At 39.0% G+C, this 17281-nt stretch overlaps 1 protein-coding gene across 1 annotated transcript; it reads left to right on the top strand.

The window, feature by feature from the left end:
* Nucleotides 1–4494: 4494 nt before the first annotated feature.
* On the top strand, nt 4495–6835 carry LOC147604327 (uncharacterized). The gene has a single exon (XM_086795613.1). The coding sequence runs from the start codon at nt 4701–4703 to the stop codon at nt 6639–6641; it is 1941 nt and encodes a 646-aa protein (XP_086651739.1). The 5' UTR covers nt 4495–4700; the 3' UTR covers nt 6642–6835.
* Nucleotides 6836–17281: the final 10446 nt, after the last annotated feature.

The raw sequence follows: 17281 nt of genomic DNA on the forward strand, positions 1-17281 counted from the left end.
CTCACTCTCCAACTGTTTTCGGAGGTAAGCAACACGAGCCTCATTTCTTGCCTGATACAATGTGGCAAGTACATCCCAAGCATCCTTAGAAGTCCTGCAGGAGCGAATATGTGGGATAATGGTACGTTTGACAGACAGCGCAATCAAGGCATGAGCCTGCGCATCTCTACCATCCCAACGAATCTGCTCTACTGAAAGTGGTGGTTCTCGAACAGCTGCTACAGCACTTGTGCCTGCACCATCATCAACAGTACCTGTTTCTGATGTGTTTGCAGCATTCCCAGCCACAATAGGACGTGCATCAATACCCTGCACAATGTTCCATAACCCCTTTGCTACCAATACATGTCGCATCATATATGCCCACAATGGATAGTTGGTGCCATCCAACTTATCCTCAGCAGCCAACATGCGGAATACATCATTGTTGTCAGCCATGGCCAATGACTGTACTACTAGATGTAAATGCTGTCTATAAGAGGTAAACCTGTATAAAATCGACCTGTGCTATGTAGCACAGCCCAAAACAGACGAATGGGCACCTGTCCTGCAGATTTTAATCTTGACAGAAAATCTGCACAGTAGGACGATTTTGCCTGCGCAGTACTTGGAATGCAAAAACGGAGGGCGAAATGACTTCAGATCAAAATTCTGAAACGAACGAGCCCTACGAGCTCGCCCACGGCATATACTAACCTGCAGACGCTCGTGAAACCTCGTCGCAATCGGAGGAGATGAAGCGGCAGGTGCCGGTGATGCTGCCCGGGAGGAGGAAGCCTGCTCTGATACCAATTGTTGGAATTAGGGTTGCAGGAATGCACACACAACTTCAAGAAGATGAGGAAGCTTGAGCACAACACAGTAGTGTATTATGAGTGCCAAAAATGAAAGATAACAAGCCCTAGAAGATAATGGGCGTATATACAATGCACGGGGGAAAAAACCTCCTAGTGAGGGAAAAAGTGCCCCGGCGGTCCTAAGTGTGTTCACACACATCACTACTATAATATGGTAACACTAAATGAGATATCAAAATAACCCTAATGGCTATTACTAAGCAATACTCCACCATGGTCTTAAAAGAAGGTATCTATATGTAGTGACACTATGCAAATAAATCCTATTAGTGTACAAGAGTGGTTCCCACTTTTTAGTATTGCATTAGCCATATAATTTCTACTAGTGTGTGCAAGTGTGGTATCCACTTCTACTATCCCTCACTTCGAGGGTGGTGGCCCTTCAATAGTCACTCATGCACTAATGCTTTTCAACTTATTTTACCTCCTTTTCACCTCCAAGCATTGAATTGACTCTTCTCCCTAGTTTCTTTGACCTCTTATTATAGTTTGTGATCTTTCAAGCCTATGTTTGCTTCATCTCATTCAAGATACAAGATGCAAGTGTGATGAGTGTATTTTTGAGTGCTAGGGCAAACATGCTTAGAAGTGTACATAGGGTAGCTATGTGTGGGTCATTTAAAAGTGGGATGAAACCTATGGCAAATAAGGTAGCTACACATATGGGTCGTTTGGAAGTGGGGTGATACATGTGGGGTTTCTAGCTAGTTTCAAGCGATTAAGTATTATTAAGCTAACAACCTTAGACCTGGTATGTCATATGTTTGGCATTGGACTTTATGTAAATCTCGACAATCATAAGCTCATGTTGAATATGACATGCTATAAAATGATCATGAAAGGTGGCATAATCCAAAGTACATTTGTTTTTGCAATAAGATTTCTACATGGAGTTGTGCATAAAGATTACTTGAAATATATTTTACAATTGATTGTGTTATGTACGAGGGTTTGTGTTTCCCTTCATTAGATTTGGAAGGAGAAGTGACATGGCACGTTCGTACATGATTTTCTCTAGAAAATTAGATAATGAAGACCATGTGATTGTTGCTGAAGTTCTAAAGAGTAGGAATGAAAGCCTTTTCACTTAGTTAAGATGAAGGGTAGGTAAGGCATGGATATAAATAAGGCATTATTGCGACAGTTTTTTAGAAGTGGTTTAGAGCATGTGTGCAAAGAGGGAGCTTTTGAGGGGCTAAAAGCAAAAGGAAGTGAAGGAGACATATTCTAAGGTTGTGCGAGCCTGAGAAGGAGTTGATGAATATGGGGAAATGACTTTGTTGAGTGCTTTTGGGGTGGGGAGGGGGGGGGAATGATGCCAGAGGGGGAATAAGCACATGGCATTTTGGGTACGTGGGGGGAGCTATTGTTCCAGGGCCCTTTGGAGGGTTAATGATCTTTATTCTAATGGAGATAAGCACAAGCCAGTTGAAGGTGGACCTTACACATCTAGCTTAATCTCCTTTCTTGGGGGTGTGTGTGTGTGTGTGTGTGTGTGTGTGTGTGTGTTGGGGCATTTTGCAAAGGAGAGACATGTTCTTGCAACATTAATGGAGCTTGCTAAGGCATCTTTGAGTACAAAAAATAGAAGATGGAAGCTTAGAAATTATTATGTAATAAAAATAATGGAGGGAACGTGGGTAGGAACTATCCACCATGACGAGGAGGAAAATGTGACACACACACACACACACACACACACACACACACACGGAATTGCCCCATTATAAAAAATAATAAACGATCTAATCCCTTTCTTTAAACCAAGGTTACATTACAACAAATACATGAAGTCAATATTAATGTTTTTTTGACAAAGTAAACGGTGTGATCGTGTTACTTTTATTTATTCTTTTAAAAGAAGAAAAAATTGCAATTTATTGCGTGCGAGTAAGAAATTGAGAAAACCCCTAACTCTCATTAGTGAGCATATATTAATTATTAGTGAGCATATGTTTAACCTAAATCTTATTATTAGTGAGCTTAAGTAGGCTTGATGATAATTTCTTTACCCTAAAGAGGCTTATGAGAAGTCTACTAGCCGTAACCCTAACTCTCATATATTAAACCTAATTCTTATTAGTGAGCATATATTTAACCTAAGCCGTAACCATTAGTGAGCGTATATTAAACCTAATTCTTATTATGAGCATATATTTAACCTAACTACTTGATAGAGAATTTAGAAACCCTAACTCTCATTAGTAAGCATATATTAAACCTAATTCTTATTAGTGAGGATATTATATTTAACCTCCTCTAAAAAGCCTATTTAGGGTAGAGAAATTATCATCAAGCCTACTTAACCTAGGGTGGCAGACCTCTAAAAAGCCTTTTTAGGATAGAGAAATTATCATCAAGGTCACTAATAATACCAAGAAGCCTACGCAAGCTCACAAATAATAAGAGTTAGCTTAAATAAATGCTTACTAATAAGAATTAGCTTTAATAATGCTCCGTAATGAGAGGCGTTTAATATTTGTTATGCCGTGAGCCTTTAGAAGAACGCTGAAGTAATAATTTTAAAAAAAAAACGCACCTTTCCTGTGGTGCCACGCATGACTTCTCATTATCTCATTAATAACCGGTTTACCATGGAATTATGGCATTTATAACCCCGTAGCAATTGATTAATTTAATTAACTAGACAAGCTTTCCCTTTAAATCAACCTAGATCCACACCCACTTGAAAGTTTAATATATAGTGTGGTGAAGTTGAACAAGTTTTTCAATTAGACTTGTGCATAATTGAAGTTGATAATAATTGGGAAAGTTTAACCATTGATTTCATTAAGTGCAAAAATGAATGGATTGTTGCTCTTGTTAGTTCCCTGTTAATAGATTGTTGGGCCCTTGTTACCCATTCTTTTGGGAAAAAGTTGGTTCACAAGCTCACTTCATTTTTTTGGGAAAAAAACATGCTTTTAATTGTCAGGAGAAGAAAAGATCCATCCTTTGGAATTTTTCAAAACTAGCTGAATTGGGTAAAAATATAGAATTTATAAATGCTTCTAAAGATTCGTCCTTTGGAATTTTTCAAAACTAGCTGAATTGGATTAAAATATCTAATAAATACTTGTTCACATTTCCCAAATTTCCTCTTTAAGCCATGCTGAGAAGGATTCATGTGACAATTATTAATGCACAATATTTGCAATGTGATGAACTTATGGAGTGTATCATTGTTTGTTTGTGCAACTTTGTCTTTGATTGATGAATAGCCAAATGAGTTATTTGATAATCCTTTTTTTTTCTCTCATAATTTTGTTTTTGTTGGGTTACCAACAACAACTTGCAACAATCAATTAACAAGCCTCTCTTTCCTGAGCCCTTCTCTTCCCCTTAACATGGGAATCTCAGCCTCCTTGGGGGAGGGGCCCAGTGATTATATTTGGAGTGTGTGGGTGATGGTTACAATGGGCCTCTCTTATCCCCTTGCATCAGGTCTTGTTTGTTTCTAGCAACAAGGAGACTAGATCAAGTCTTAATAAGGGATTATAGTGGGATTAGGGAGACTAGATCAAGTCTTAATAAGGGATTATGGTGGGATTAAGGGGGTGGGGTTAGAACAAGTCTCAATAAGGGATTATAGGGGAATTAAGGGGTGGTTTAACGTGTAAGAACAAGTCTTTTATACATTTCACAAGGGTAGGGTGTTACTCTCTAAGGGTATACAATATGGTTCACAAGGTCATCATCATTTTAGGTTTGCACTGCAGATTCCTTAATCACACTTTCAACACCTAGATTTAATTAATGGCCCCCTCTTTCTCTCACATTTAGGTGCAGAGTATTCTTCTCACAATTGATTACCTTGATAATTTGGGCCTGTCTCTCTCTCACATGGCAGCTCATCACATCACTAAAACTTATAGCAATATTGGAAGGCATTGCTACTCTCTCAGATCTGCACACATAACCTCTGATCATCACTCGGATTGCAAGTCTGCTAATTACGACACTAATTGCGTGATTAAAGCACCTGCGGTATCAAGCGAGAGCTCAAGCAGCATAATCATGATGAGGTCTCAAGAACAGTTGGTGCAATCGAGGAGTTTAGTGAAGGGCAAGGATATGTTCGCATTAAACAGCAAGCAAGGTGCTGCAGATGGGGGAATTGAAGAAGGTGGTGGCGGCGGTCCTGGTGGTGGAGCGCAGCAATACGCAGTGACGGACGGAAGCTCAGATGATCGGCCAGGCGCAGCTGCAGCGGCTGGAAAGAGACGGAGGAAGAAGTTCGTCGGAGTCCGCCAGCGCCCATCCGGCAGGTGGGTGGCGGAGATCAAAGACACGACGCAGAAGATTCGCATGTGGCTGGGCACCTTCGACACGGCGGAGGACGCCGCCCGCGCCTATGACGAGGCCGCCTGCCTCTTGCGTGGCACCAACACACGCACCAACTTCGTCCCCTCCCCCTCTAAAAAGACCTCGCCCCTCGCCTCCAAGGTCGCCCACATGCTCCACGCCCGCCGGAGCAAGAATACTCCGACAGTATCTCCGCCAGCGGCTGCTGCTGCAGCTTCGAATTGCAGTAACCTTCTCGCTGCAGGGCCTCCTGATCGCAGCTTTAATCACACTCTTAATCGCAGTGTTAATCATCCTCCTTGCAGGAAGGTGTATCATCATCACCTCGAAAATCAGGGATTACCTTACAAGCAGAATAGCACTATCTCCTCTGATGACAATGAAGCTCACTCTAGCTTCCATGTATGGCCAGAATCTAGTGGAGCTAATCACAGTGCTGCATGGAGATTCTGCACTCAGAGAGCTAGAAGAGAATCTGAAACTTCAGATCCTGACCCTCCACCTGATGCAGACCGCTCCATCAATGGGTTATGGCAAGGGAAAAATGCAATTAATCACAATCATGATGATCAGCAGCTCTTCATTAACGATAAGCAATTGATCTCTGCCAATGAAGAGATGGGTCTGAGTGATGACCAGCAGATTTTTATTGGGGGGGACAAGCAATTGATTCAATGCAGTGAAAATATTAATGATCTGAGTGATGATGATCAGCAATTGAAGCTTCATTACAGGGGCAGCTTCATGGATGCAGTACTGGGCATTAACGATGATATTATGTTGGACTCATCAGATCAATTAAATTCCATGGCATCTTATTATAACAATTCACCATTTGATTTCAGTGTGGAGACCTCATTGAGCTCTAGCATCATGCAGGTGGATGATTTGCCATTGATAAATGAGTTATCAAGCAAGCTTGAGGAGGCTCATGAGAGGGGAAATAATAATAATGAGATGAATGATGATAATGATGGGAGCAATAGAAGCAACAACAGCAATGTAATGGTGGCTAAGGCTTCACAATTGATGAATTCAGAAGAGATGAAGAGGATGAGGTTTGAGAGAGCTTCATTATATGCTTTGAATGGGGTTCATGAGATGTTGAAGCAAACCCAATTGAATCCAATTCATCCCACATCTGCAATTTCTTCTTTCAATTTCCTCAACACTTCTCCTTCCTATATGCTTTCACCACCATGGAAAGCTTCATCATCATTAACATCAACAGGTGGAGATTCAACAACAGTAAATACTTGGAAAATTAATGGGGCAGTTAACACACCCCCATTAAAGCCCTCTAGCTCTAGTGCAACAAACACAAGTGGTCCAGGTTCTCCAACAGTTACCTTCTCCAATCTGGGCTCTGATAGCACTAATGAAAGCAACAATAATAACTCAGATGCCCAAAGCCAGCAGGAGGCTGCTATGTGGAACTCTTGGGACCTTTCTCCTCTCTGCCCACTTTCTGTTGCTTGATCAAAGGTTCTCTCACACACACACACACACACACACACACACACACACACACAGGGAGGGAGGGAGAGAGATCATTGACACTTATCATCATCTCAAGACAGCTGAAATCTTCAATATTGTGTAGATTGTATATTTTGATCCATGTAACGAACTTGCACAAGTACACTGATCAATCCATTTTATGGTTTTAAATCCTTCGTATTGTTCATGGTGTTGGCTTCCTGCATTAAAAATCCCTCGTACACTGTGATAACTGTCATTGTGGAGCTTTTTAATGATAATAATTTTTAATTATCCATGAGTTATGAGCACACTGATGCAAGCTAGTGTGATTACCACCTCTTCAACTGCATGTAATTTAATGTAAATTGTATGTAATGCTGCAATCTTATCATTCTTGATTAGTGGAGCCTCGTTGTTTGGTTGATTAATGAGCTCATTAACGTACGATTAACATACTAATGACACGATTAAAATTAGAATTAATGTTAGGAAATTTGTTTTGGATTACTTGGAAATTTGTTTTGGATTACTTGGAAATTAGAGCAGGCGCGTGTGATCACGATTCACAAATAGCGAAATGGCGTTGGCTGACAGAGTTACAAGTCGTGCACGGCTTGACCCTCTTAACGTGATCGTGGGACGGTGGCGGCCCTTGCACGTTGGCAGCATTTACTACAAAACCGCGTGAGTGACGAGTCTTGCTCTCATATATATACCTCTGCAAATTATATATATATATATATATATATATATATATGTATGTATGTATGTATGTATGTATACCTAAACCTTCATATTTGCATTAACTAATCCCCCTAATCAATGCCCTAATTGCACTCCCTCAAGCTTAGAAACAACCCCCATTCTCCTCTCACGACTATCCAACACGTTGTGTCGGAGCCATGGGATCAACGGTTGACGTGGTGTAGCCACAACATCAAGTTCTTCGGCCGTTCGATGGTCTCCTACATCACAAAAATAAACTCGGACTAATAGTCGTAAACTTGGACCGAAGATTCCTCGCACCGACAAACCACTGCATAACCTTCGCACACAGTCGGTCCAGTTGGTCCAACATAAAAGTGACATTAAGATCTGGTGAGACAGGCAAATCTTCTCTAAAATATACAATATGTCAGTATGTCGTAAAGTCAGACCGAAGATTCCTAGCACTGAAAAAACCACTGACAAACATCAGGTTTGTCTAGGAAGGCAGACAAGTGAAAGAACATATAAAAACTACTTGCTGCATTTTAACACCTTACAACTCTGATGTGCAAATTCAAATGACATGCTAAAGTAGGAACTTTTTCTAAAGGTTTTTTCTTTCAAAATTATTTGGATGTCTTTTAACATTGATTTTTACAACTTTGCAAAAAATTATTTGGTTGTCTTTTAACATTGATTGTCTTTTAACAAAAAATTATTTGGTTGTCTTTTAACATTGATTTTTGCAACTTTGCACTTCGTACTATTGGAGAGAAAAAGCTCCAATGTGTTGGTAACTTTATCACTATGAGAAGACACTCGTGACTCGCCCAAGTTCAATTGAAATAGGACACCGAAATGGTCTTTTGGTTATTTTTAAATTAATTAATGGTAGAATATGTAAGTCATTAGAGGCCTTTAATAGGTTTGCAATAGTCCTTTTTATTTAGCAACAAGGATTTTCTAATCCTTTCATTTGGTAAGTATCCTGCATGCTCCCTACATGTCCTACATTTGTGGTAGCAATCCCATAAGGTTCTCTCTCTCTCTCTCTCTCTCTCTCTCTCTCTCTCTCTCTCTCTCTCTCTCTCTCTCTCTCTCTCTCTCTCTCTCTCTCTCTCTCTCTCTCTCATTCTTTTGCTCTATCTCGCCAGGAGACTATACTACAGTAATTAAAGATATGTAAAGACAATCTTATGAATGCAATACAACAAGCGTGCTTGTGTTAACACACATATTGTGTATTGCCCACATTATTGCATAAAAACCTTGACTATAAATCCATTAGTTATCATTTCATGTCACACTTGTCATGCATAAATTGCCTTTAACCATGAGGCATGCCCCTCATGGTGTTGAGACCAACCTCATCAATAAGGAGGTCCAAATTTGTCACATGGACTATAAGTTATATTGTAGAATCACCTCTTGTGAGTATCCTATCTCGATTGATGATAAACTATCTTTTTCTTTAACACTTCTAAATGGACAAGACAGGAGAAATATTTTTTCTTCTCACATGAGGATCCTACTTAAGTACTCAAGCAATAATCCATCTCTTGTTAACTTCTTCTAATCTAACTATATTCAATTTTTCCATTTCCATAAGTGTACTCAATCCATATTACAAAATTTTGAGGTCATATTATCTTAATGTCTATCTTGATGTTTTGTACCACATGTGATTAAGTTGAAAACATATTGGCCTCTAAGCTACTTTACTTCACAATCCATTCCTAAACCTCGAACTTGTGATGTCAAACTATGAAAGTAAACTCATAGCATCCGAGTTTACTTTCATAGTCTATGCTAACATAGAGTGTGAAAGTAAACTCGGATGGTCCAAGTTTACTTTCATAGTTTGGATTTACTTTGCCAAACCAAAGGCTATTCTATCATTGTCTGTAATTGTGAAAGTAAACTTGGGTTGTACAAATAAGCTCAAGTCACTCGAGCTTACTATCACACCCGGGTTTACTTTGTCGACGTGACCAGAGGCTATTTCATTGGTGATTCTCAAACTGTTAAAGTAAACTTGGACCACTTCAATTTACTTTCATATTCTAGGTTCACTTGGTCGACTAGATGCTGTTATTTTTCCAATGTCTTTAGTAGTTATATTAAACTCACACTATATACTTAGACCACTCGAGTTTTGTCAAGACCAAATGCTATTTCATTCTCAATTCTCAAAATGTGAAAGTAAACTTGGACCACCCAAGTTTATCTTTACAGTTCTAGTGTACTTTTACAATAACAGTGGCATCATAGGAAAACATTTGGGGGACCCAAGAGCTCACACTATTGCATCGGAGTTCACAAGGCCAACATCAATCTAGATTCAATGCTTTATAGGCTCTATGGTAGTTTTGAACTATTATATAGGCTTGGTTATTTCACTTTGCTATGTGGATGTAGCTTTCCATGGAGAATTTCATAATACAACTTAGTTTCTGTTTTCACAAATACAAATGATGTTTTGTTACAAATATTGGTGTGTAGGCTATTTTGACGCCTAAAATTGCCAGATTGTGTATGCCTCTCATACTCTTGTTAATGTAGATTCACTAATACATGGTGTTAGTGTTTTGATGTTTTATGCATTTTTTAGTCTTTTTTATTTTTTATGGCTTTAAATTTTGTCATCTTGATGCTATGTAAGATATATATATATATATATATATATATATATATATATATATATATATATATATATATATAGTGAAGTCAAGAGTGTTGTATAAATGATATTTTGTTACAAATTTTGGTGTGAGGGTTTTTTTGGTTGCAACAAATTAATGACCTAAGCTTACTCAAATCTTCTTTGAAACCCCTATTCCATATCCAACATATACAAGCTCTTCCTCAAAAATACCCTTGCAACAGTGTTGGCTTGTCCAAAAACTAATCTCAATTACCTCTCTCAGACGTCATGTGATGAGCTTGCATGAGAACTGACCTAAGGGATTCGAGAATCAGCTAAACCAGAGATGATGAATAATAATGCTTTCATATCTAGGTTAAACCACCTTGTCACACTCTGCATTTGAATATCTCTAGTAAAGGGTTTCCTTTAGGTATTGGAGTACATTCTATTCCACAAATCTCCCTCCACTAATTACCATGTTTGCATCTTAATCTTCCATAAGTAAAGTATTTTGACCCATAATCAAAAATCTCACACATAAGGAAAACTCGGCACACACAAAAAGTTGAGGACACACACCCAAAACTGATCCAAACTGAGAGGAAGCTCTGATACCAGCTATTCAAAACATGGAAAAGATAAAATAATGATTTACTTACACAACAAAATGATGAACCCACTGCATAAAGGCAACCGACACAAAAAAATTTTGAAAGTTGCGCTTACATGGCTAGTCAGCTAGCTTTCACTGAGACAAGTACTCTCAAGAGTCTACTGCATATAACATGTTGACCTAGTCACAGGCATGCAACATATTACAAAGCATACATAATGCACCTCTCACACACACACACTCTGATCTGAACCCACACACTCACACACTATGTTCTGAACCCATACATGGCATGCATGCAGAGAGAGACGATCGATAAAAAAGGCAATGCTAGAATTTCCACATATATATTTGTATCATTGATACCACATAGGGAGCTCTAGATTATATGCTCTTATAGAGCCTCATGTAGGTAGTGCCTCTCACCTATAATTTAGCTTATGTCACTCAGATGATGCCTAACTAAGTGCCATTGATTCTCTTACTAAGAGAGACAGAGAGAAAGCACGCTCAGAAAATGGTAATAGCAATGGGCCAAGAGTGATGTAGTGAATAGATTTTAGAGAAATGATACCCTTGATTTTATTTGTCTCAAGTTTAATTTTGGTCTATGTTTACTTTGTTGCATTTACCCATTCTCACCAACCCTTTCACATTATCTAACATCAATCCATTCCCTTACGGAAATCTTAAAAGTTGTGACATACTGACATATGTATATTTCATAGAAGATTCGCCTATCACCAAATCTTGTCACTCTTATGTCAGACAACTGGACTGACTATTTGAGAGTTAGTCAGTGCCCAAAAATCTTTGGTCCAAGTTTACTTTTGTGATGCTCGAGACCATTGGACAGCATAAAAACCTTGATGTTGTGGCCACGCCAGCTCAATCGTTAATCCCATGACTCTAACACTATGTTAGATAGTCCTGAGACCCTACACCCCCTATGTGTGCTTTCTCTTCCTTCCCCTCTCTAAGTGCCCTCCAAGCATAATAGAACATATGTTGTTGACTCCCTAGCCTACTTAGCCCCCCAGTCCCACTTCTCGTCAATGCTACCCTACTTGGTCAAATGCTTGCTCAAACATTGGAAAAAGGAGAGAGAGAGAGAGAGAGAGAGAGAGAGAGAGAGAGAGAGAGAGAGAGAGAAGTTTCTCTACAACCCAAAAAGAGAGGCTCATGCAAAGAGACATCCCCCCTCCCCTACTTGCTTAGATGCTTTCATTGTTTACACAATAAGACACTACTTGCTTTTAAAGAATTTATAAGAAGTCTCCTTAACTTCTAAGGGTTTAGTTCCTAGGAGAGAACCCTTCTGATCAATTTAAATATAACAAGGGCAACCAAGTCTTATATAAGATGCGAAATAATTAGCAATTATGTTGGAACACTCGTGAGAATAAGGAGCTTAAGGAATATCTGTCTAAGTTTGTTGAGCTAGTCTAGAATGTTGGAGATGTCTGGAAGCACACCTATTGCTCAAAGTACTCCTTGCATGCCCAAAACTCAATCCTATGGACTTCCACACTTGAGCCACATTAGAGTCCACACTTGAGTCACACTCGAGTCCACACTGGAACTTCACTTGACCCACACTCGAGCACCTATTGCTCAAGGTATTCCTTGCATGCCCAAAAGTCACTCCTGTGGAAGAGCTCCCTCACCTTTTCTTGTCAAAGGAAGCAAGATAATTTTGGGACTCCCAGTCTAACCTCGAGCTCTTGAGCCCCTTTCCACAATGCTGGGATGAGTTATGGTTCCCACCTATATGTATTCATCCACCATGTAGGTGCTTCTTGCCTATGTGTAGAAGTTATGTTCTCAACTGAGATGATGCTTACTACCTAGTTCTTTTCCCATCTACTTGAAAAGGAAGTTCTAGATATAAGTGGTTTAGCCTAATCTAGTTCTTTTCCTACCTAGTTGAAAAGGAACTAGAGATAAGTGGTTTAGCCTGATCTAAGTTAACCACTTTTGTTATCAATTATGTGGGTAATCTAATTGCCCCAAACTCAAACAAGAACTGGAAACATTGAGATTAAGAAAGTCACAGTGAGAAGGGCACCCTGATGTAGGCACCTTGGTGCAACTGAAGAAGAAAATAGAGGAGCTAATAAACCTCAAGAAGATACTAAGAAGGGTTTATGGTGTGCTTTGTAAGCATCTCAATATACCACACAAGCAATACTATAATTTTTATGAAAAGGGTGAACAAGACAACAAAGATTGCTAAACCTCAAAGGGTTATGTCAACTTAACCAACAATAGCAATTTTTCACCTCTTCCCCACCCCTACTACGGACACTACACCACACCTCTTCCCCACCCCTACTATTCGACACTACACCACACCATATTACCCCACCTTACAAGCCCATTGTTTCTCCATTTACCCTTAGTTACCTACTGCAACAACAAAATACCTTCCACCTTTCATCCCTAACCTACCTCTATAAATATTACCACTTTAGTTGTTGTTGTGCCTGCTCCACCAAGTCCCTAATGCCACCCCCCTCCACCTCGCATATGTCAAGCCTTCTACTATTGGTGCAAGGATTATAGCCATAAGTCGATGCTCCCTACTCAAGGTCATCTTCTTGCAAATATTACAAAAAGCTAAGATTTGTTGCACTTGGAATTACACTTGTGATTTCCCCTAACATGGGGCAATCACCTCCTTGGCAGCATCAACATTAAACTATGACTTTCCCTCCTTCTCAACCACCCACTTGATCTCAGTAGAGGGTAGTTACACTTGTGATTTACCCTAACAGGGGGAAACCACCTCCTTGGCAACATCAACATTAAACTTTGCCTTTCCCTCCTTCTCAACTGTCCACTTAATCTCAGTAGAGGGTAAGGTAAACATTCTCAAGACATTTATTCATCACCTTTTTCTCTTTTCACATTGCCTTTCTTATCATCTAATCCCAAAACCCAATCCCAACAAATCATCCTACTCTAGTGTACCTATTCTAGCCTTGTTTCACTATTGAATGTCTCCAATCTCTAGTTGAAATGTGCCCCACTGTTGTTTTGATCGTGTTATAATGAGTTTTCATGAACACTCGTGAGGTATCTGTGATGGTGGATAGTATCTACATACTTGGTTTAGTTGGGGATGCTTCACCAAATTGTTGAGTCATGCTAGTTAGCAAGTATCATGGGTGACACCACTGTAAATATTTATGACCTTGTGTTAATTGATATTTATTCTTTCTTTTGATTCTTGCTACACCATGTTAGATTAGTGTTATGGGTGATCTCCACGTTAATACTATTGATAGTGTGACTCTAATTTTATTGGTGTATTTGTGTTTGCATTTTTTACTAGGATCCATTAATGCAATAGATTGTTATAACTAATACATTAGAATGAATTAATAAGCATACGTGTCCATGGTGGAACAATGCAAGGTTATTGCTAGGGTAAGGATTGGTGAAATAGTGTCCAAAGACTCATTTCAGGGGTTTTGTAAAGTATTATAATATTTTGGCTTAGCCAAGCCTTGTATTTTGCAAGAGCAATGTGTATTGCAAGGTCACCCATTTTATATGTGTATGGATTAATATATGAAGTGTAAAAGTAATGTGTGAAGGCACTAAGGTTCAATATTGTGAAAGAAAAGACCCAATTTTAGAGGATGAAGCTATCATTAGTGCTCCAACTCTTGATTTAGTTGGGGATGCCTTGCTAAACTGTTTACCAATCTAGTTAGTAGGTATCGTGGGTGCACCACTATAAATATTTATGACCTAGTATTATTAGTATTTATGACCTAGTGATATCGGTATTTATGACCTAGTTTTATTGGTATTTATGACCTTGTGCTATTGGTCTTTATGACCTTGTGTTATTGGTATTTATTCTTATTTGCACCATATTAGATTAGTATTATGTGTGATGTCCATGTTAATACAATTGATGCCAATGTGATGCTAGTGTCATTGGTGTATTTGTGTTTCGTCACCATCAAGAATTTGTATTGGGATCTATTGACCCAACTTCAATAGATTGGTATAACTAATACATTAGGATGTCTTGATGGTGGTGGTGGAAGAGTGTGAGGTTATTGCTCGAGTTGAGGATTGGTGAAATGGCATGTAAAAGACTCATTCAGGTGTTTCATGGAGTATTTATATCTATACTTTTGATATATGACCTATTTTGGCTTTATTCGGGTGTTGTATTAGAAATAGAGATGTGTATCGCAAGGTTAACACATTTTATATGTGTAGATTTTAATGTATTACTAGTTGGGAACCTGTGCTTCGCACGTCTTTTGAGGCTTCCAAAATCAAATTCTACCCAAACCTCCTCCTCCTCCCCTTCCCGAACCTCCAAATTCTTGCCACGTGGTAGCTTTGTGAAACTCTTCCTTAAGATAATATAGAGAAGTGTAAAAGCAATGTGTAAAGGCACCAAGGTTAATTATTATAAATGAAAAGACCTAATTTTTTAGGACAAAGCTATTATTGGCTCCAAATTCAAATTTGGCAATACATACTTAAATACGCATGTGAGAAAGTTGAAACTAATTATAGCTTCATCTTGTAAAATTGGGTATTTGCTTTAATAATAATTAACCTAGTGCCCCTTTGCACACTACTTCTACACATTATACATTGATCCCTACATGTATATAATTCCTCGTTAAAGCCAAAATAGGGCATAAATCAAAACCATATTAGATACAAATACTCCGGAAAAAACCCCAATGAGTCTTTGTGTGCCATTTCACCAATCGTCACTCAAGCAATAATATCGCACTGCTACACCACTATTACCTGTGCTCATTAAGACATTCTAATGTATTATTATACAAACTATTAAAGTAGATCCCAATATGAATGTTGTGACCAAGCTCAAATGTAGTAATAACACTAGCGTCACACTAGCAAATAATAGTATTAACATGGACATCATCCCAATACTAATCGAACATGGTGTAGTAAGAATAAATACAAATGACACTAGGTTGTAAAAGTTTATGATGGCATCACCCACAATACTTGCTAAACAATTTAGCTAGGAATCCCCAACTAAACCAAGTATGTATCCATCGCACATAATAAATGAGTAAAAATCATAGTAGATAGCTCATGAGTGTCCACATCACAAACAACTCATTACAAGTGTGCACATAAGAAAGCATGAGGGACTATTGCACCACCTCCCATAAATGTCAAGCAAGGTGATACTACCTCCCCTTTTCCTCATATAGTGGTGAAACATGCCTTTTGCAAACATTTAGGATCTTGAGGTTACCCCACCCAGTGTGGAATTCTGGTCACATCACCCATCCCAATAGGGAAGATGCTCGACCAAACAAAGGTATCCCTGTAAGATTTTTTACACTCACCTACTTGCCAATAATTCAGCACACTTCCCATGCAAATGGAAGTGAAGGCATGACAAAGCCCAATAGGGGGGGAAACATCCTACCAATGATGGATGCAAAGCAATAGGATGCATGGGCATTGGTGGTCACTTGGATTCTTCTCTCATTAATTATTGAAGTCTCTCTCACTATAAACATCAATGGGCTTTCCCTCTTAAGTGCCACTGTGGATGGGGTACCGGATGTCAATTTAATGCCAAAGTTTAAAATGGGAGTGCCTTAAAATCACTGGGCCATCCAATTTCTATGTGGAGATCGTAGACCAACATGAGGTGACTCCAATCGATATTATGGAAGGTGTAAATGTGTAAATCTAGAATATCACCTTCTCGCTAGATATGTTGGTGGAAAGTTGAAAGGCATGAAGGTGGAAATCTAGAATACCACCTTCTCACAAGATTTATTCGTGATAATGTTATCCCATATATGGGGGGGCATACTCCATACTGATTGGAAGGCTCTATCTAGGGAAGGGCATCTATACTTCATACTGATTGGAAGGCTCTATCTAGAGAAGGGCATCTATACTTCATGATGAGAGACTTGATAGGTTGTAGACTCCTCATGAATATGGCCTAATAGAACTCAAGCTAGAGGAATGTCTTGCCCATGGAGTTAACAATATATTTAAAAGTAGATTATCCTCATGATCCATAAGGAAATAAAATGTATTCCATTTAGTGGAGATAACTCAAAAATATTACACTAGCTCCATGCTATTGATGATCTTGCATGTCACATGGTGGAAATCATTGAGGTGGCACAAGCTGATGACCCCAAACAAGGGGATAGCCAACTAGAGCACTTTGACTTTACTAGTTTTGTTCATGTCTTCATGGGTGATTTGTCCAAATTTACGAGTTCCCACATCACCACCCACATTAAAGCTTTTCTAGAACACCTCATGCAACAAGCATGCAACGCTCTTCATCTTCACAATAAGTGTTATGTCTCTCAAGGTTGCATCTTAGTCCCTTCAAGTGCCACTGTGTAGTAGTGTAGGGTGCTTTCCTTAGCCACATTATTTTTGGAGAAGGCCTAGAACCATACCCAAACAAGATTGTGATCATTCTCAAGATGCACCACATGGGAGCTCCAAGGGTACACAAATTATTATCGAGCATACTAGATATCATTACCGATTCATTATGATGTATGCTGAATTTGCTTTACCTCTCATTGACCATCTGGGCCCATCCACCTAATCTACACTTGAACCCACTACATTCTCCTACCTCGAATAAAAGCTCACCAAAACCCCTTT

The sequence above is a fragment of the Cibotium barometz genome, chromosome 62 (assembly GCF_041138505.1).
Source record: "Cibotium barometz isolate CiBa-2024 chromosome 62, ASM4113850v1, whole genome shotgun sequence".
Lineage (NCBI taxonomy): Eukaryota > Viridiplantae > Streptophyta > Polypodiopsida > Cyatheales > Cibotiaceae > Cibotium > Cibotium barometz.